We start from the raw sequence: 20,634 nt of genomic DNA on the forward strand, positions 1-20,634 counted from the left end.
TGCCTGGTATTGAACCTTGGACGAAAATCTATCAAATCATTCATTACATTAATTGTTGATTTTTAAAATGAATTTTGGAACTTTTTTCTTCCGAATTTCTAGGTCAGTAATTACGAAATTCCAAGAAGATGGCCATTATGTCATCATCGGCTTGCTGGTGGATGGTAGGTGAGGAATTTAAACAGCTTTTATTATTTTCTCCATAAGTGGTTTTTGCCTAGAATAAACACTTTTGCATCATTTAAGAACCGAACCGAGTACTGTAATCGATGGAATAAATGATTATCTAAGCAAGTGATTTTTTTAATTATGAATTTTGGAAATTTGTCCGAATTTTTAACTAAATAATTACAGCTTTTCAAGATGATGGCAAAGACGGCCGATAATATGGCATGTGCCCTTGCAATTAATTATTACTGCACTCTGGCGCGTAGAAATTAAAATAATACGGATATGGTCCACTACTGTAAAAAAAAGTACTATGCTAACTTGGCGAGTTATTTGAAAAAAATTCTTAGTCAAGCAAATAATTTGCTAAGTTAGCATAGTAAATTTACTGTACAGTATTCGAATAGACAAAGATACCGGATAAAAAATAGTTGCTGCATAAGTCTTTTAAAAAATTCCCCTCCCCCTTTCTCCTTTTCCCAAAAGAAAGTACAGCATGTTTTACTATTATTTTAGTTGTTTTCAACAGTAGTGTCATTCATGATTGGTTAAAAATAATTTGTTGTCACAGTATCAAATAATTTGGCGCCGAGTCGAGATTTTATAACGTTTGGAAAAAAAAATTGCCTATAACTCAATCACTCTCACAATTTATATACCTATATATATATATATATATATATATATATATATATATATATATATATATATATATATATATATATATATATATATATATATATATATATATATATATATATATCAAGAACAGTAATTTGCCCATTAACTGTTCTCAGCTTGACGTTGAATTCTGGGACTTATATATATATTTTTTAAATTAACTTATTCTTTTAAAATACAGCTCATACAGTTTCTGTGTGGCAGGCTTTGAGTTAAGAATTGTAGCAGAATGGGTTGTGTGCTCACAAGTACTGTGTGGTAACTATTACCTCTGTGCACTTTAATTGCCTCTAAAAAGTTATGTCCGTGTTTCGATTGTGCTTTTGTTATAGCTAAGTGACGAATAGTATTTTAGTAGTAAAATTTCAGCAAATTTTGAAGTCGTAACATTGCACACCGTTAGAATTTAAACTGTATTGCATCTAGCGGCCAACTCGCAGGTAAACATAATTTTTGCTTTGTGTTTTCGGAAAGAATTTATACATGTTAATAGGATTCCAGCTATTCTGGACACTTCTGAATTTTTGCCAGGTGCCTTCAGATTGTCAAGAAGACGTTAAAATACGAACGTACTTGGCTTAATGAGTCATCAGTTGGGACTTGTTACGAATGGGAATACACAAGTCAGGAAAGGAGAGCCCAATTAACGAATTAAAAGTTTCATTTATTAGCTAATGTTTACACTGTGAGTTAAATTGCAAAACTTTAGATGTCTGTACACAAACTAATCACTCTTTCATAAGTCAGCTATTTACTCTCCCCACTGGAGCTCGGCTCGACAGTGGCTCTATCTACTGTGCGTCTCTCACCACGCAGTGCGGTCCAACACACTGCCTCGCACTACTCGCTCTACTCGCTCGTCCGCCGCGCACACAATACAGTCCCATATGCTACGTTCTTCGCACAAGTCCGTCGCTCGTCGCCCGTTATCGCTCGCTAAGGTGCTCTCCCTCTTTAACTTCGGATAGCACACAGATCGTAGGGATGGAGGCCACAACCCGATCAGTTCCGAAGTTTACCGAAGTAAAAATGTTATTTAAGGTTCGGGCAGTGTTAAATCATTTTTCTTTATTGTTTTTCGGGGGGGGGGGGGGGGGTGGAGATAGATTAGGTTAGGTTAACGTAACTATAATGAAATGATGGTTAGGTTGTTAAGTGAGCGTTTTTCAAAATACGCTGTGACCGTAAACTATATAAATCCTTGTAATAAGCGTGCCCCCCCCCCCCCCCCCCCCCCCCCCGAGTGATCGGAAATCTTCGGAGAACTTAGGAACTGTTCGGGTGTAGCTCTAATCCCTGTAAACCTCTGGATTTTCTCTTCTCTTCACTGCCGCTCGCAGGTCGGTCCCGATGGAAGCTACTTGCTCGGAACGGCCCGGCAGATGGTGTCGACTCGGCGCGGACTGGTTGCATATAAACTGTTCTGAAAACATCAGTCGTCTTAATGATGCTTAAGATGCCTCTGCGCGTGTCCACAAGGTGGAACATGTATTTGGAACGGGTATTTTCCAACCTCCTCTGGCTTCTCGTCAGCCGCGGCGACAGCTCGAGGACGTTTGGTCCGTACTATATTAATATTCTAATCCAGGGGTTCCCAAACCTTTTACACCCGTGGCTCCCTTCATCTACGAATTATTTCCAGCGGCGCTCTCAATACGAACCAATATGAGGTTCGTAAAAAAAATCATTAAAACAAATTTCATAGCACAGACCCTCATACTATAAATTCTAAATTTAATTTTTTCATTATTGAATTGAAACTACTTTGCTGAAGGGGATACAATTATCGAGCGTTACGAAAATTCCGATCGCACGAGGGGAATGGTGAAGTACGTGGTGTGGGGACCGGTGGAGGAGGAGAGTGCGTCGGCGGCGACGCCACTCACACGCATGCGCTAGCGGTCGAAAGGAAAGACGGCAAGGGGAGAGGGGTAGGTACGTAACGTAGCATGCTGTATGCCAGTTGAACGGCTGGAAGGGAGACGACAGGGGAGAGGAAGAAATGATGCAGCAGTGATGGTAACGAATCCTCATAACGCTGCTTGTGTTTGGTTACTCCTCAGTTTTCATAACGGCTAATGATTGACGATGCCATATTTATTTTATTTCATTTGAAGTATCTACAATGTATTTATTCGTGTGGAAAAGAGTTATTGATTTGTGCAATTAACTTTATAAGTATCATTTGTTTTGATGTGAAAAGTGTGATTGAAAACGCTAACAATTTATCTGTATCTATACCTAATAAGCAAGAAGTTTAACTTTTGTCGCGCTTGGACTATTTATTAAGTTATTTTATAAGTAAATGACTCGAGGTGGTATAAATGAACTAACAGTACTGTCAACTCACTACGCTATCTTGCCCTGCTAGTAAAGGCTCTATCTCACACCCCGTAGCACGAGCCTATAGTTTCTAAGTTAAAAAGGGCATGTTGGTAAATTTAGTGTGTTTATTTATTCCAGAGTTGATAGTAATTATGTGGTCAGTTTTTATTAATTAATAAAAAATTCAGAATGGGTCAAAATGTTTGGTTTTGAAAGGCTATTAAAAGTTCTGAGCAACTTTCAGACGCGAGATTTATTTTATTGGAATCGGTATACAACCCAATTTTTTTTAAAAATCAAGTTCTGAAGATCACACCAGGAATATGGTGGCCATCAGCAGCGATGCATTGATGGAGATTTGAAAACTCTTCGACCGCTTCTCGGATCATTTAGGAGGGTGTAGCGGTGATCTCCTTTCTAATCGGCGTGTCCAGTTCCTCCAATGTGCGAGGACGATGTTTGCAAACCTGTCCCTCGCGGTAGCCCCGAAATAAAAGAAGTCACGAACGCTCCAATCCGGTCAGCGCGGGCTCCGAATTCGATCGTCCGTGACTTCTCCCGTCGGGGGTCACCTCGAGGTAACAGGTTTTCGAACATCGTCCTCGCACCGTCGAGGAACTGAATATGCAAATTCGCGAGGTAATCACCTCTATACCCCTTTTCTGCCGAAAAGTGTACGAAGAGTTCCCAAATCGCCTTCATCAAAAAATCACTGCTGATAGCAACAACCATCTTCCTGTTGTGATATCCAGATTTTGATAAAATAATAAAAAAAAAATGTTGTCTGTAAAGTCGGTTTACGGACGATAGTTTAACGTGACAACGTCATAACAAAACATTGATGAAAATATTGCATACTTTTATGAATAAAATTGAATCCTTTTTATTAGATTATCACTATTTTGTATGGATACAAAGGAGGAGTAAAATGAAATCTACAATTTAATTGATAAATTTACTTTTATCTGCACTCATTAATTCAAATATATGTTTATTACTTTAACGAAGAGATTATTTTAACTATAACTTTTATACATGTTTGCTATTTAACTTCTTCCAATCTGTGTTAATTCTGTTAAGGATAGGGACGATGATAAGAAAAAGTAGGAAACGAATGGGAGTGTTTCAAAGTTTTAACGTGCCTCGAAAAAAGTCAAATCGATGGTTGTTCCGCAATCGAGTATGAAGAGAGAGATAGATGAGGCGTAACGGGACACAGCGTACGGGACAATGTGCGTAACGGGACACTTTTTCGTGCGTGCAGCCGGCGTTCATCGATTTATTAGACGTTGTCACGTCAAAAAAGGAATGTATACTGATTGTAATCGAATGAAACTTATTTCTGCAAGTGTCTCAGTTTTTTTTTTTTAAGCCTTTCAACACACATCTTGTATGTAGTGTTGCGGATGTGTTAGCGCAGTGGGTGTAGTGTCGGCGGGTGTGTGGCAGGACAAGGGCGCCTCCCCGCGCAGGATGGACCGGCTGCGGCGCAGCTTCCGGGACAGCTTCAAGCGGCGCAAGGAGCCGCACGTGCCGGAGAGCTCCAAGCCGCACCAGTGGCAGGCCGACGAGGCGGCCGTGCGCGCCGGCACCTGCAGCTTCCACGTCAAGGTCAGCGCACGCCGGACCAGGCTTCCCCGGGGTGACCTGAGGTGGTGGATGTCAGAGGGCTTTGAGCGAGCTAGAGGATGGGTAGCCTCAGCCTCTCTCCAACGGCTTTGCTGATTCGCGCGTACGGCGTAACCGGCATAGGCCTAGCCCCTAATAGTGCTGGGCTACCAAAGAAAGGGTCGTTACCACAACGCCGAATGTCAAAATTGACCACAACGCCGACAGCTAGAAAACTGCTGTGTACCACAACGCCGAAATAACTGAATGAATTTGTGTGTGTTTCTTAAATGTACCTTTAACGCCGAAATACCACAATCAAACCTAACCTTACCTAACCTAACCTAACTTAGCCTAACCTAACTTAGCCTAACCTAACTTAGCCTAACCTAACCTAACCTAACCTTACCTTTGTGGCAGTCCTGCAATGACATTTTTCGGCGTTAGTGTATTTCGGCGTTGTGGTACACAGCAGTTTTCTAGCTGTCGGCGTTGTGGTAAATTTGGCATTTCGGCGTTGTGGTATTTCGGCGTTGTGGAGCGTCCCCCCAAAGAAATACTTTGGTGTAAACACCTCCCCCCTCTCCGCCAACTATAAACGCTACTCATTTCGTACAATTCGGACTTCATAGAGACAGTGCTGTATTTCGACTCCCGAGGTTTTTTTTTTTTTCGTTACACACACACAATTGTGTGTGTGTGTGTTTTTTTAAGTATACGTAATCAATTTTCGAAAGTTTTGCTTGTGTGCCAAGAATATTATTGTGCCTGATGACGGGAACAGATGCCAGTTCCCGAAACGTCGCAACTGTTTCGTCATATGAAACCTACGGTTTTCGTCGGCGTTGTACATAATATCTGTTTAGGTTCATCGTTGGTTTTACTTGTTTTACATCAGCTGATTTAGGCATGTTTTCTGTGTGGTTATGTTTTTTTTATTGTTTCTTGGTTTGCATCTATGAATTTTTTTTCCCCGTGACAAAACAGTGCAAAGCTGCAATTGTTTATGTCCAAGAAATTCTATTAAATCAGTATTATTGTGGATTTATTTTCGAAGTAACTACGAAGATGCCGTTCATAATTTTTGTAACCAGATTTCTGGGTAAATTTTAAGGTGAAATGTTTAACAGGGAACCCGAGGGACAGACTTGTTCCGGCCAGCCTGAAGAATGTGTTATGTGAGTTGAGACGGTTCCACACTGACGGAATGAATTAATGGAGGAACGGGACGACTCCCGAGAAAACCTAAAGGCCACGGGAACATCCTCCACGTTTCCCACTCGCGAAAAACCCGGGCTGTCCATGTGAAAAACAATCAAATAAGTTCAAATCTATTCCTTTTTAAGTCCTACGATTCTCTGATACATTAATTTGATGTGTCAATCATGTATAAATTAGCTTAAGTCATGTAACCTTCCTAAAAAAAAATAATTTTACGACTGATTAAATATCGAGATTACTCTATAGTTTAACCTGAAACCTTCCCGAAGAAATTATTTGAACGGTGTTGAAAACGTCCATATCAGAATCCATTGTGTCGTTTCGAAGACGTAAGCGAGCAGACAGACGCCGATAGCGACTTGTTTTATATTATAGGATGGCGCAAAAGACGCGTATCGATTTTGAAGGCTGTTAATAAAAAAACTTAGAAACTTACAGAAATGAGGTTTATTTTATTGGAATTATACATTCCCATTTTTTTATATTATCGAGTTCTGAAAATCACACCAGGAAAATGGTAAGTCATCAGCAGAGATGGATTGATGGAGATTTGGGAACTCTTCGACCGCTTTCCGGCACATTTCGAGGGGGTGTAGCGGTGATTTCCTCCAGTTTTCTCGTGTTCAGTTTCTCCGAGGTGTGAGGACGATGTTTGAAGACCTGTTTCCTTGAGGTAACCCCGCAGGAAGAAACGCACGGGCCACCCCATGTCAGCCCTCGGAGCGTTTGTGACTTCTTCCTGCGGGACTGCCGCGAGGAACAGGTTTACAAGCATCTTCCTCACACCTCGGAGGAACTGAACACGAGAATACTGGATGAAATCATCGCTACACCCCCTCGAAACGTGACGAACAGCGGTCGAAGAGTTCCGAAATCGCCTTCATCAATGCATCGCTGCTGATGGCTAAACCACCTTCCTGATTGTGATTTTTAGATCTTTATAAAACAAAATGTGGATGTATACTGATTCCAATAAAATAAACCTTATTTCTGCAAGTTTCTCCTTAAAAGCTATTCAAAACCGACGCATCCCTTTTTGCCCCACACTGTATTCAGAGATGAAGTGTTGGATAGGTTTGGTCAGCCACTTCAACACCGCCCACCCGGCCACTCATATCGTGTGCGGAGCTTCAGAAGAAACCACGCGATTTGAAAACTGGCCAAGACGTCCGAGTGGCGTTTGTTTACGGAAAGCACTTAAAGGTTCGTGTATGTTTGCGAGCCGAGGCGCCGGTTCTCTCGCAACTGGGCCGGAGATACTAGCTCCGAACTGGCAATCGCCTCCTGTCGGTTTTTTTTTTCCCGGGCGAATGCGAAGGCGTCCTCACTTCACGTTGGGACGGCGTCGCGAGCAGTTCGTTGTTTTTATTCCTGCTCACGAACCTCCAGGCTCCATCGTCCATCGGTGATAGCCAACTTCGCTCTTTTTGAGGGTCAGATATTGTTTCTCAAGCTAATCCCAAGGAATAATAAATTCGTTACAAAATTTTTTTTAATTTCTTGTTATTTGTTCTGTATAGTAAGCAATACATACCTACAATCTGTGTAATGTGATTATGATTAAAATAAACGACACATTAAAGTCAAAAATTTTTAAAACGTGTATTCACAAAATTGAAACAAAATATAAGTGCTATTAATAAACAATGTATGGATTTAAAAAAATTGTAAATGATATTTTTAATATTTCTGTAAGAATATCTAGGCTTCATAACAGTATATTTACTGACAACTTATTTTACGTATGCAAACAAAGATAGCTTAACATTTCTGTGTAGACAGGTTCATGCGGCCCGGGTTGAATTACGTCGGGCTCCGGATCGATGTCGCCTGCATGTATAAATAAATAAACGCGACGCGTGCCAGGTACCTAAGCGGGCTTTCCAGCGAGTTCGGCCCAGCGGTCCCGCTCGGGCGCTGACGTCACGCGTGCCCGGCTGGATTACAAGGGTCTCGCTACCCATCATCCTCCCTTCCCCCCCTCCCCGCCCCGCTTCGGACTATTGGCACTGACACTTTAAGTAGCCTGGGAATTCTGCGGGTTTCCCGAGGTCGCAGCACGGAGTGGCGCGAATAAACGCCGCCTTTCTCGATGTTTCGGGCGTCGGGTCGACCCAGGATGACGCTACTCGTCACCGCTGTTCTCGTCCGTTCGAGAAGGATGCCAGGGTATATAAGTAGCGGCGCCGGCACGCGCGGGAGTTCCGAGTGTTTCGAGAGTTCCGTGAGTTCCAAACTGTGGAACTTGACAGTCATTGTTGACTTACGAATAAACATTTTTAAGTCCCATTGATTGTTGGTTGGACATTTTTTAAGTACAATTATTTATTATTAATGTAAATATTAGTAATAAAACTGTAATAAAACTTAACTGGGCTATCCCTTACGAACCTAGTTCTCCCCACATTAGTTCGTAACAATATATGTTCTTCTCAGAAGCGAGATGTCAAAAGTTGCACGAACGCGGATTTTTCGGGTGTCTAATAGAGGATGTGTGCACACCTGGTGTGTGTGAATCACGCTTGGAAATAGCCTAGGACTTTGCCCTGCTTTTCTTGTGGAGAGCAGATAGGCGTTAAGAGTTTCGCCCTGTCATGGGGTGTGTCTGTGTCAGTGAGGCGAGATGATATGCGCGCGACTCCCACCCGTGTTTCTAGCACGGTATAGCCTCCAAGCGCAAGTCTCTGAACTGGCGCGCATTCTGCTCGTCGTGCATATGGCAACTATGGAATTTGAGCGGTAACAATAACATTATATGGCGGAGTAATGTAGCTAAAGTTGTAATGCAAGTACCTTGAGTTTTTTTCTAAAATCTCTATCGGGAGTTTCATGCCTATAATTAATTTGAAAACGTGCGTTTTCAGCCAATTTTTACACTTTTAAAAATGCGGCTTGAAAGCGGAATACAGAAGTAGGACTTTTCGTCCGCCCTCAGCGTATTCTTGAATGCTTTTCGCAGACAGACTTCACTTAGCTTCCTTTAAGCAGTTCCTAAAATAAGGTGTGGTTTTTTTTTCCTGTAGCTCTCTCCACACCGTATGTGCTCCCAGGTAGGTAATGTCATTTAACTCGGGAATTGAAATAAATGTTTTTCTTTACCTGGAGCCGAAAAAGTTTCGACAGGACAAAACAAATATAAAACCACACTGCAAACACAACAAAAAGAACCAAGACCAACGAATTACCTAATTAACCAGAGTACCGGTCAGTCAAAATCCCTAAAAAAATGGCAGACGAATGCAAATGGTAAAAAGTACGTAAGTTACAGTACTAATAAATTGATTTGAATGGCAAACATATTGAAAAAAATATGGAAAGACAATGACTTGACAAATGGTTCGGTAAAAAAAACTTTGGACGAACAAATAAAAACCGAAAAAGTTAAATGGAACAGAACTACAACCAACCAAATAAAAACCACCCAAACAATTATCCAAATAAAAACGACGATAAACGAAATTGTTTTTCCCTCATATATTGATTATACTCATAACCACAAGGTGCACTATCTCTTATATGTAAGATAAAGGTAAAGTTAGTATTTTACGAAGATGGTTAAATGGTCTCTGAACCGCCAGCATCCAGGTATAAATTTTAGTCATGCCGAAGTGAAAGTATCCAACCTAATGCCGGTTTCAAAATTAGATTGCAGTACAGAGTAAATGCCCATCACTGTTGCCAGATTGATTCCAACCAGGTTGCTAAAATCAAACCTTATTGTTTATATCATCATTAATAACAGTAAGTTTAATGTTATTTTTAATTGTACGGTTTATTGATTTTTTTAATACTGTTACGAATGGAGCAAACGGGTTCGTAAGGATAGCCCAATTAGTTTTTATATACAGTTTTATTTACTACTAATATTTACATTACTAATTAAAACACCGCATTTAAAGTCTGTTCACGAATCACTCGCACCTAATAAAATTGTATGTTCAGTAATTACTAAATATCTGTCCAGTCCACAGTCAACACTCCTCACTGGAGCTGGGCTCGACAGTGATCCGCCACTTAACCTCGCGCCTGTCCCCCCCCCCCCCACACATACACACACACACACATACACACATACATACATGCACGCATACACATACACACATGCATACACACACGCGCATACACATACGCACACATACGCATACATACATACATATACATATACATACACACATACATATACACGCATACACATACGCATACACGCATACACACACATACGCACATACACGCATACACATACGCACACATACGCACATACACACATACGCACACATACACATACACACGCACGGTTCCGCCGCTCCGCAATTCATTCTACTGCCCGTTGGAACTACCGCGGAGGCCGGCGTCGCCGCTTTTATAACCGCTGGCCGTCTTTCCGGAACCGACTGGGGTGGTTGCGACGTGTCGCGTCATACCGGGCCGACCCGAACCAATCGAAGCGTCCAGAACAGCGTTCTCGTCATTCGCGCCACTCCGAGCAGTGGCCCGTGTAATTTCCATGCCGCCGAGGAAGGTGGACCTCTGGACCAGGAATGTGGTTGCTTTTTTTTTTGGGGGGGGGGGGGAGGGGGTGGTTTGTTGTTTGGCCGAGACCGGGGCCGCTGTAAACCCGGAAGGAAAGCGCGTGACGTCAGTGGTCGTGCGAGGCCCGACAGGCGCCCTGGTACCTGGCGTGTGTCGCACCCTTGCCACCCATGTTCGTAACAGTACCATAAAATAGTGTCCACTGAAAGTATTATTACAGTTGTAGTCATTCTGACAACAAAATAATTAAATGTTAAAACATCAATTAATTTTGTTCACAGCAGAAACTATTTGTAGCAGTCGGTCTCTATTAATGAGGCATTCCACAAGAGTATGTACAATGCTGATAAGAGCCAAACTTCTTAAAATTAAACGATGTTAAAAACTGTTTGAACCAGGATGGTGTGTTTCAGTCAAAAAAATAAAAGGAATTTATCAGATGCCCTTTACGAAATACACTAGGAAAGTTTTTTCTGCAATTCCCATTCCAAATTTTACCTTACTAAATTAAATTTTTTCCAATACATTAAATAAATTTTCATTACATTAAAAATAAGTTTTTGGAACTTTTTCGGAATGTTGGCGTGTATCTGGCAACAGGATACATCTGTATGTACTTTAGAGGCATAAGCCACTATGTCCACTTTTGGGTAAAATGCACTTTTACCCATAAACGTGACCACCATTTGATGTTAGTTCTAGTGGCATACAACAATAAGATCTAAGATATGTCAAAAATTAACATATTTTGGTTTGAAGATAGTTGAATGAATAAATGAGGCACTATTTAAAAATTCTTTAAACTGCTTCCATGAAAAATATGGTTTTTTGTAACTTCGTGTCTTGTGCCTCCGAGGCACAGATATTATGCTGCTTATTTGAGAATAATTGTATTGACATTTCCTTTTGAGAGAGAAGTATTTTGCTCAGTTAGTAATTTAGGAGTGAGCTATATTCATGTTATATTCAAACCATACTAATAACATGACTTAGTGTATCTGTAACAATTTTGTTTATATATTTTTTTTCCAGTACTTAGGCTGCGTGGAGGTGTTCGAGTCTCGAGGAATGCAGGTTTGCGAAGAGGCCCTGAAAGTACTTAGGGTAAATATCTTAGTCTTAACATTTAGCGTGGCTGCTTTGTTGAATGAACAATTTTGCAGTATTATTAATGTACTTTTTTTTATTGTAATTAGCCTGTTGTATGATGTGATGTTTTACACTGCTATGATTACTGAGATAACATAAAAAAAAGGAACAATCTTGGTACCATGTGCAAAAAAATTTGTTACAGTATTTTACGTTTAATGTGTTAGTCCCAGTCAGTGCATACAAAAAGAAATAACCCCCCCCCCCCCCCCTTCTCCCCCCCGAAAAGAAACTAGACACACTGCTATTTTCTGACGGTTGAAATAATTATTGTGTTTCAGGGCTCTCGGCGGCGACCAGTTAAGGCCATTCTCTACGTCTCAGGCGATGGTTTAAGAGTAGTGGAGGATGAAACTAAGGTATACATCGCCTCATCCCTCTCCCAAAAATTCAATAGTCTTATTCTGTTGAGTATTTTGCATGCACCTTAATGAGATATATTTTTTCTGCTACAGTAATACTTTCACTCATTTGAATAACTGGACAAGTTAAGGCACACAGTAAATGTGCTTAGTGTGGGAAAAAAAATGATACTACAATTTATTTGACTTACTGTTAGAAAATTAAATAACTCTAACAAACTGAACAAAATTTAGAATGTGTTGCTTTTGTTACACATCATCATCATCATCATCATCATCATCATCATCATCATCATCATCCACCACCATCATTATTCTCAACAGCTTCCAGCCTGCGATAGGGTCAGCAAAGTAAAATGCCTCCATCTTCCTCTGTCCCTCCACCATTCCTCATCCTTAATTCTGTTCTATTCTTCTCCTCTCTCCTGCACCTACCACCTCGTCCTTGGTCTTCCTTGCGGTCTTATCCTTGTTGAACTCCATGTTCCTGAGTAGCCTCTCTTTCCCGATTATATGGACACAGCCATACCACCTCATTCTTTCTTTTTCAATGATCTCATTCAAGCCCTCTTCTCTTGTTCTTGTTTGCATCATTTCACACGTGATCCTGCCTCGCCTCGTAACTGCCAACATAGGCCTTGCTCCTCATAACCTCATTACTATTGCTCTGATATTCCCACTTCCCAGTTACTCATATTGAAAAATAACTGGTCCCTGCACTTACTTTGAAACTAAGAAAGGAAAAAATAACTTTTATTGCTAAAGCCTGCCTGATTTCAACTTCTATAGTTTTCATCCCTAGTGAAGTCAACCCGATTTTTTTTTTTAAGTGAAACTTCTTTGGGCGCGATGAAAATAAAATTTCAAGGCAGAATTTGAACACATTGTTTTCGTGAACCATTATTGTGAAATGTTTCTGATGCGAAAAGGCCAGAGAATAGGTACTTGGCCAAGAAGATATAAAGAGAGCACTAAGCTACGTGTATACATTGCTGGGCTCGTTTGCATTCTCTTCTTTGTGGGATGATTCGATCCCCGCCAAAGAAAAATAAATAGAACCGAGAGTGATAGATGAACGAACCAATAGGACAGAGAGTGTGCGCATGTGCTTGTTTTAGAAAATATATACGTAGGTATTTTATACAGTCAGCTGTGAAGGCCTTGAATTTTATATTTGCTACCAGTGCGCTCACGTTTTTCCTTGTTCAACCAGCAGCATAGAGAGTGCTTTTGAGACAGTCCCTGCATTTTCCGCATAGATAGTGCTTCCTGTTATGAATTTCATATTTCGTCCAGAGATTTGGAGTGTTCCAAATGACATAATTGTTTTAAGAAAGAGCAACATTCACAGTTTTTCTTATTGGTATAAGTATTGTAACAGTGAGAAATATTTGTTTATTAATCATTTATAGAAAATTGTCTTATTTTTACACTTTACGATATACTTATGAGTTGAGGTTTGAATTGCCAAAGATGTTTCACTTATAAAATGTATTGAGTTACAAGCTCTCTTTGTTTTGTTAGTGAGAAGCATGAAAAGCGCTGGCGTGAGCCAGGTGTATTTTCTCAGTAGGTACCCACCCTTCCCCGCCATCAATGCGTTCAGCCGTTGAATAATTTTATTGTAACACCCCTTTCCCACCTAAATTCCTCCCTAATGATCTCGATGTCAACCAGATGGTAAATCATAAATACATACATTCAACTACTGTAGGTGCTTTTCATGTTTGTTTAGATCACTGTTTTGTATAATTTTTTAAGAAAGGTGTTCACAGACTCATTATTTGACTCTGAAATAGTGCCCCTTTTTTTTTTTTTAGTTCCTGTTTGAGATTTGGTTTCATAGTAAACTTCTGTGTTTCACATTTTTTTTTTGGATCATGGTAAGGGTGGTGGGGGCTGGAAGAGAGACAAAAGGCTGATCTGCAAAGTCTTTGCCAGAGAGAAAGGAAAGCAACCCCTTTGTTTGATGAACGCACAGTTGAGCTTGGGATCGAAACTGCGTGTATTGTTGCAGGGCTTGATCGTGGACCAGACGATAGAGAAAGTTTCCTTCTGCGCCCCCGACCGGAACCACGAGAAGGGCTTCTCGTACATCTGCCGGGACGGCACCACGAGGCGCTGGATGTGCCACGGCTTCCTGGCTCTGAAAGAGTCGGTAAGTCGACTGCTCTCTTCACTGCATTCTACGTCCCAACACCTCAATCCTGAACAACATCAAACGGCACAATCACAACGCATGTTGCTTGTCAGACATAGCTAAGCTCTCGAAAGCAATGCAAGGTTACCGTTCCAACTAAGTAATAAATTTTTCAAAGACTGGGTGCTTTTTTTTATTTTAATATTTAATTAATTAAAATGTATGTTTTCTTGATTTATTAGTATAGCTCTACAAATGATTACAATAATTTTTTTTAGATTAACATGCAACAGCCCCCCCCCCCCCCCCCCCTCTAAGTAGCCTTTATTTTCAAGACTTAATGATAAATTTTGTGAATAAAAAATTTTGATTTTTTTTTTTATTGTTTTAAAATCACATGTAGATACAGAGAAAATACATGTTTGCGGCTATCTAAAAAAAATTGCAGAATCTGTTTACTTAATGTTTGGCTCATCTCACTCGAAAAGTCTGCAGACCCCTGAGTTTTAGCTTCCCCTTGCAGTTTTAAACGCCTGACACATCAAAGCCTTGTCTGGGATTCAAACCCTGACACCACCACCACCACCCCCCTCCCTCCCAACCCAATAATACACAGTAGCTACTGAAGAGTTCCGAGCGTTCACACACATTTCCGTATTGTCCATTATGTATTTTGCCTATTATTTTTTTAAATGTGGAAACATCTTGGCTCTTGGTACACTGCATTTGGTAGGGGTAATTTCCGTGAAAATGGAACGGAAGTCGATGAACGGAAATGTGATGCAAAGATGGCGGACCCACGTGTAGCAACATAAACACGTATGTAGTCACTTTTGTAAACATTAGGGTGAACACCAAACATATTGGTGTGCCAAATGAACCTTTATGAAAGTGAAACTACCCCAGGATATATTTTGTAAACTAAAATAGTCATAGTAAAAAGTAATCTCAAGTTTAAAAATACCTAAGAAAACTGGCATTACAGTGATTATAATACATGTTCTTCTAAATTTCCAAGACACTTAGTAGCATAGCAGTAGAACACAGACTTATTGACTTCAAGGGACGTAGTTGAAATCTATTCACTGGAATTTTTTTAATTTGTAAAATTACCTTGTAATATGATATATGATAGTATTTTTGAATCAGCTCAGTATGTTAAGGTTTGTCTTTAGGAAGTATTTACATACTGATTTCCATAATTTAATAAGAAAGAAATACACAAAAATATATTTGGTGTTATAATCCTAAAAATGTCAAGATCAACAGCACATTAATGCATTCCAAACTTCATTTTGAAAGGTTGCTCCCATTTGTTAGCACATTACTACAGCATATATTTAATACAAGTTGGAAATCACAAGTGTTTGCCAATAAATGGAAAATAGCCAAGGTAAATTCTGAATTAAAAATTCTAAATTTCCACCTCAGTAATATATTATCTAGTAGTCAACACAGCTTCAGAAAAGTAATGTCTACAGCTACTAACTGAACATTTCTCAATCCCATATATAACAAAGTAGTTTAATAGGTGACAGGTAGATGCCTGCTATTTTGATTTAGCCAAAGCTTTTGACACTGTTAGGGCGCGGTTACACGGGACCCTGAACTACTTCAGGTGAACATGTTTAAGTAAACACGTTTACAAACGCGAAAGTGTACGGTTACACTGTAGTTGCTGAAAAGTGTGTTTAGCTCTAATACCGATTGTCTACTGTCAACGAATGACTGTGTTGTTGATCTCTATTTTGTAATTGTATCCAGAAAACGCGTGATATTCTCACTTGTTTATACAGCATTATCAGCACAAATGGAATGTGTTTTATATTGCTCAATATTTTTTTTTACAAATCGGGAATTCAAACAACATGCACAGTAAAATTTTTAAACTTATTTATTATTATTTTTTGAGCGAGAGTACCTATCTCAGTTTTAAGAAAATTAGGATCAATTAATATATATATATATATTTATATATACATATATATATAATTATCTGTTGATTTTTTTTGTTGCATTCGGTAAAATATTACTCGAACTTGTGCCAGAAAACACTTTCCAGCTTGAATTTCTGCAAAAGACTGTTTATATTCTAAACAGCCAATCAGAGGCTAATGTAGAAGATATGTCGATCTGAACTACTTTGCCAACCTGTTTAAGTTAAATGAGAAATGGCCTCGAACGAAACATGTTCAGACTGTGTGTAACCGCTCTCAACAGCTGAACATGTTCACCTGAAGTAGTTCAGACTCCCGTGTAACCGCGCCCTTAGTCACTGTTATTACTCGAAAAGTTATCTCAGTTGGTTTATTTGGTAACTGTATAAATTGGTTTCCCAGTTATTTGATCAATATATGTTTTTTTGTATCTATAAATAATAATAATTCCCCTCCAATTCTAGTTCTGGTGTTCCTCAGGGTGGCACTTTATCCCCTCATCTTTTTAATATCTTTATTAATATCACCAGAGTCTTAAACTATTCCACCTGAGTCCTTTTTGCAGACAATGTGAAAATTTACAAGAAAATTAGTATTCATAATGGAGGCTTATTATTACAACATGATATTAATAAAATCAATAATTGGTGCATACACAATTGAGTTAGACTTAACAAGAATAAAACTAAGATAATATCCTTTACAAGAAAATATTCCCCATTTAAGTATGGCTATAACTTGTTGAACTATCAAATCATCGGGACTACATTAATAAAAGATCTTGGATTCTTCTTAGACTCCCAAGTTATTTTTTCATAAGAATTTTAACTATCTATATTGTACTATCCGAAGAACTTTGGCCCTTATAAAGTTAATCACGTTTTATGCTACTAATTCAGATTGTATTCTTTCCCTCTATTTTCTTTAATTAGATCTGAACTAGAATATCACTCTGTCATTTTGAACATCAAGTTGACTGATGGAAATACAATTGAGCACATTCAAAATAAAATAATTGTTAATTAATTAATCTAAAGATATTTCCTTATTCTATCCTTGCACTTCTCTCAGTTCATAGAGACTGTATTGGTGCACTCTTATTTCAAATTTGCTACAACTCTAAAATTCACTGTAAGTTAATCCTTGAAAATTCTGGCTTGAGAGTACCACAATTCATTAGTTATTTATGATCTACTTTATGCACAATTAATAATAAAAATGACCTCAGATTAGGTTTGTAATTCTGTCCGATGCATAAATTGAAATTTGTAATTTGGAAGTCGTGCAATCTAGTAAATGCCTTATTTAATAACTTAGTAAATAGTTATATTGTTCTTCTCTTCTTTTGTTTATTATTTTGTGTTGAATGTACTAAATAGTGTTTTTGGTGTAATTGTATTGTACTTGTTGTGGTTGTTGTGTTGTATGTGTTGTCACCTCTAATAAGTTGTACTCTTGAATTGTGTTGGTCATGTGTGGTTTGTACCTGCTATGGTGCCGACTGCGTTGGGTGTCCATAAGTTGGCAGTGATAACCTTGTTTGCCTTGTATGTTTGTTGCTCCCATCATCCAAGTCTATTGACTGTCAGTGGGAATGTCAGAATTTTAAATAAATTAAAAAAAAATGTGTTTAAAAATGTTTAAGGTTCATATTTTAGTAATGCCATGGAATTGCAACTTCTAACATGTGCGGAAACTTTATAGTATTAATTTTTTGGTGAATTTTAACTATATGGCTGTATTTTAGTAAAATTTCTTGTCGAAAATCAGGTACAGAGCTGGGGTTTCATTGGAGCTTTTTCTGATAGTTTTAAGTTTTCCGATTGTTTTGTGCTGCTTATTGCTATCTGTGTTTGATGGTGGCAAGCAACGTTTACAATTCAGGCAGCGAATTCGAGGCGGGACCAGAACGTTTGTGTGAGATTCACATCCAGAAATTTTGGTTTTTGAAAAGCTACTATGTTATTTATTAATTTATTTGCTGGCCATTATTTTAAAGAATTCTACGTTCTATTTTGTGTCTTGAGTTTCGTACTGTAAGTTTATTTGCAACATGTTTACATATCAACTGGCGAGTACTGAAAGTTTATATCACATTTTCTTTATTTTTTATTTTATTTTTTTTAACTGTGAACATTTTACTGACCAATATCCTTAATTCTTTATGTAACAATTTTTTTCCTAAAAAAATTTAAACACAATTATTAACTAATATCACTTTTGTCAGTTTGGTCTTTGAAACCGTACTTTTTAACCCATGAAATTCTTGATAAGTCCTTGATGAGTTAGTGTTTCTGGGCAAGTAATTGATAATTGACGAGTTCTTTAAGCTGATTGACGAGCTGGCCTTGAGGAGCTCCCTGACTGCACGGCATGGAGACATCTGTAGGAACCGTGTGGTGGGTGTGTTGAAGGGGGAGAGGCTGAGCCACGCCGTGGGCTGCGCGTTCGCCGCCTGCCTGGAGCGGAAGCAGAGGCGGGACAAGGAGTGTGGCGTCACGATGACCTTCGACGCCAAGAACTCCACCTTCACGCGGACGGGCAGCTTCAGGCAGACGTCCATCACCGATAGGCTGCAGGACCCACAGGAGGCTAAACCCACAGGTGACCTTCACCCGTTTCCTGCCGACGTCAGGGATAGGTCATCATATACGTTATAAACTTCTAAATATTCTTTGCCAAACTGTGATTTTTTGATGTAATCGGAACAGAAATATCTATGTAAAACTACAGATATTTGTAAAATGTGCATTTACATGAAAATAACACTGTATCGCTACAAAATAGTGTTCACAGTAATGCTAGGTTCGGATTCTTAACCCGGGCATTTATGCTTTGTGTTGTCCTAGTACCTCCAATAGTTAAAAAGTTATTTGTAATTCATTCCTGAATAGCTTTCCAGTATTAACTGCGCTCATAATAAACATGATGCAACAAAATTAAAGTCCATTTATTGAATATTTTTTTTTTTATATTTCATGTATTGAAAAATTCTGCCTGAACGAAACATCAGTTAAAATATAAAAATATGTAAACTTAATGTTTCTTCAGATAATTTATTTTTGCTGGCTCAAAATATTTTTTGAAAGCAGGGTTTGAATAAGTGAGTTTAAAAATTTCAAATTTTTCTTTTTCATTTCTCACTTATTTTGTTTGGATTCCAATATGGCAAATACAAATTATTATTATATATATTTTTTTAAATTTAAGATCATACAGTTTGGTGGGAAGCTGTTTCTAGAAATGCACAGAACATATCCTACAATAAAAATCTCGTAATGTTGAACACTTGTTTATACTACGTGATTTGTATATTTCTTTTAAATGAGGGATGATTTCACATAGTAAGTATACTTTTAGTATTTGTGTATGGATATGTAATAAGTAGGGATGGGTCAGTACCAGTTCTCGATTCTCGGTTCCTACGGTTCTCAGCATTTTAACCGGCACCGAGAACCGCAGCTAAAATGTTGGGCCTGGTACCAGTACCGGCAGTATAGCAAAACCCTTTACGAAAATAGTCCTTCACTACAACTTAATTGCAGCAGAAATGGCTCAACTCACGTCCAATTCACGTATGAATTATTTTTTTGGACTTCTGTGGAATATTATTCATCTGTAACTATAAAATAAATTATACTTGAAAATATTTAATATTCTCGTCATCTAGGATTTGAAGGATTTGAGATCTGAGAAAAATATTGGAATGGAATGTAGTAAATTCAAAAATTTAGCCCTGAGCATGTCTGAAATTTCTAGTTTTAATTTTTCTTCATTGTCATCCTATTATCATTCCTCAAGTTAACTTACATTTGATATGTAATAATATAAATATGATTATGATATGTACTGATTCTGGAAACTCGGTGAAACCAGCAGTTGTTTCAACATTATATTTAAATATTTATTTCTTGTGCACTATTTTATTATTGACCCTGTAAGGGGTATATTCGAGATACTCTTTGGTATTCTAATTTGAGATTCAGATTTGAAAACTTTGGGTATGGACCCATCGCTAAAAAAAAAAATAATGTGCTTTGACGTGTCGGCAGGTGATGAATTGAAGTTGTGGTGTTGTCCAGGACCGGCGGGGCAGCACGCCGGCACAGACGCTCCGCCCGTGAAGCAAGTGTTCAACCCGCACGCGATCGAGCGGCCGCACGCCACGCTCTCCATGCTGCAGCGGCAGGGCTCGTTCCGCGGCTTCGACCAGCTGAACCAGGCGTCGCCCTTCAAGCGCCAGATGTCCCTGCGCATCTCGGACCTGCCCTCGACGCTGGAGCGGCAGCGCTCCCTGAGCCTGGAGGGCTCGGACTTCCGGGCCCCGCCTCCCCGCCTGAAGGCACCAGGTGAGGCTCCCCCGAGACACCCTACCACACCCGCTTGTGTGCCTGCATCCCGCCACAGTGCACAGGGGCATAGCCGGGGGGCATCAAATATTTAATTAATTTCTTATTCATCACTCAAACAAATTTCATATTAAAATTAATAAATTTTTTACCATTACAATAAT

General features: G+C 39.1%; 1 protein-coding gene across 3 annotated transcripts in view; it reads left to right on the forward strand.

Annotated features, from left to right (window-relative positions):
* LOC134538379 (protein numb) overlaps positions 1-20,634 on the forward strand; it is a 225,866-nt gene that overhangs the window by 176,475 nt on the left and 28,757 nt on the right. For all 3 annotated transcript variants that reach the window (XM_063379653.1, XM_063379654.1, XM_063379655.1), the window contains 6 exons: positions 4,624-4,785; positions 11,566-11,637; positions 11,964-12,041; positions 14,062-14,202; positions 18,536-18,725; positions 20,204-20,470. In XM_063379653.1, the coding sequence (XP_063235723.1) occupies positions 4,624-4,785; positions 11,566-11,637; positions 11,964-12,041; positions 14,062-14,202; positions 18,536-18,725; positions 20,204-20,470 (910 nt within the window). The remainder of the gene's footprint in view (positions 1-4,623; positions 4,786-11,565; positions 11,638-11,963; positions 12,042-14,061; positions 14,203-18,535; positions 18,726-20,203; positions 20,471-20,634) is intronic.

This window comes from Bacillus rossius, chromosome 13 (genome assembly GCF_032445375.1).
Source record: "Bacillus rossius redtenbacheri isolate Brsri chromosome 13, Brsri_v3, whole genome shotgun sequence".
Taxonomy (NCBI): domain Eukaryota; kingdom Metazoa; phylum Arthropoda; class Insecta; order Phasmatodea; family Bacillidae; genus Bacillus; species Bacillus rossius.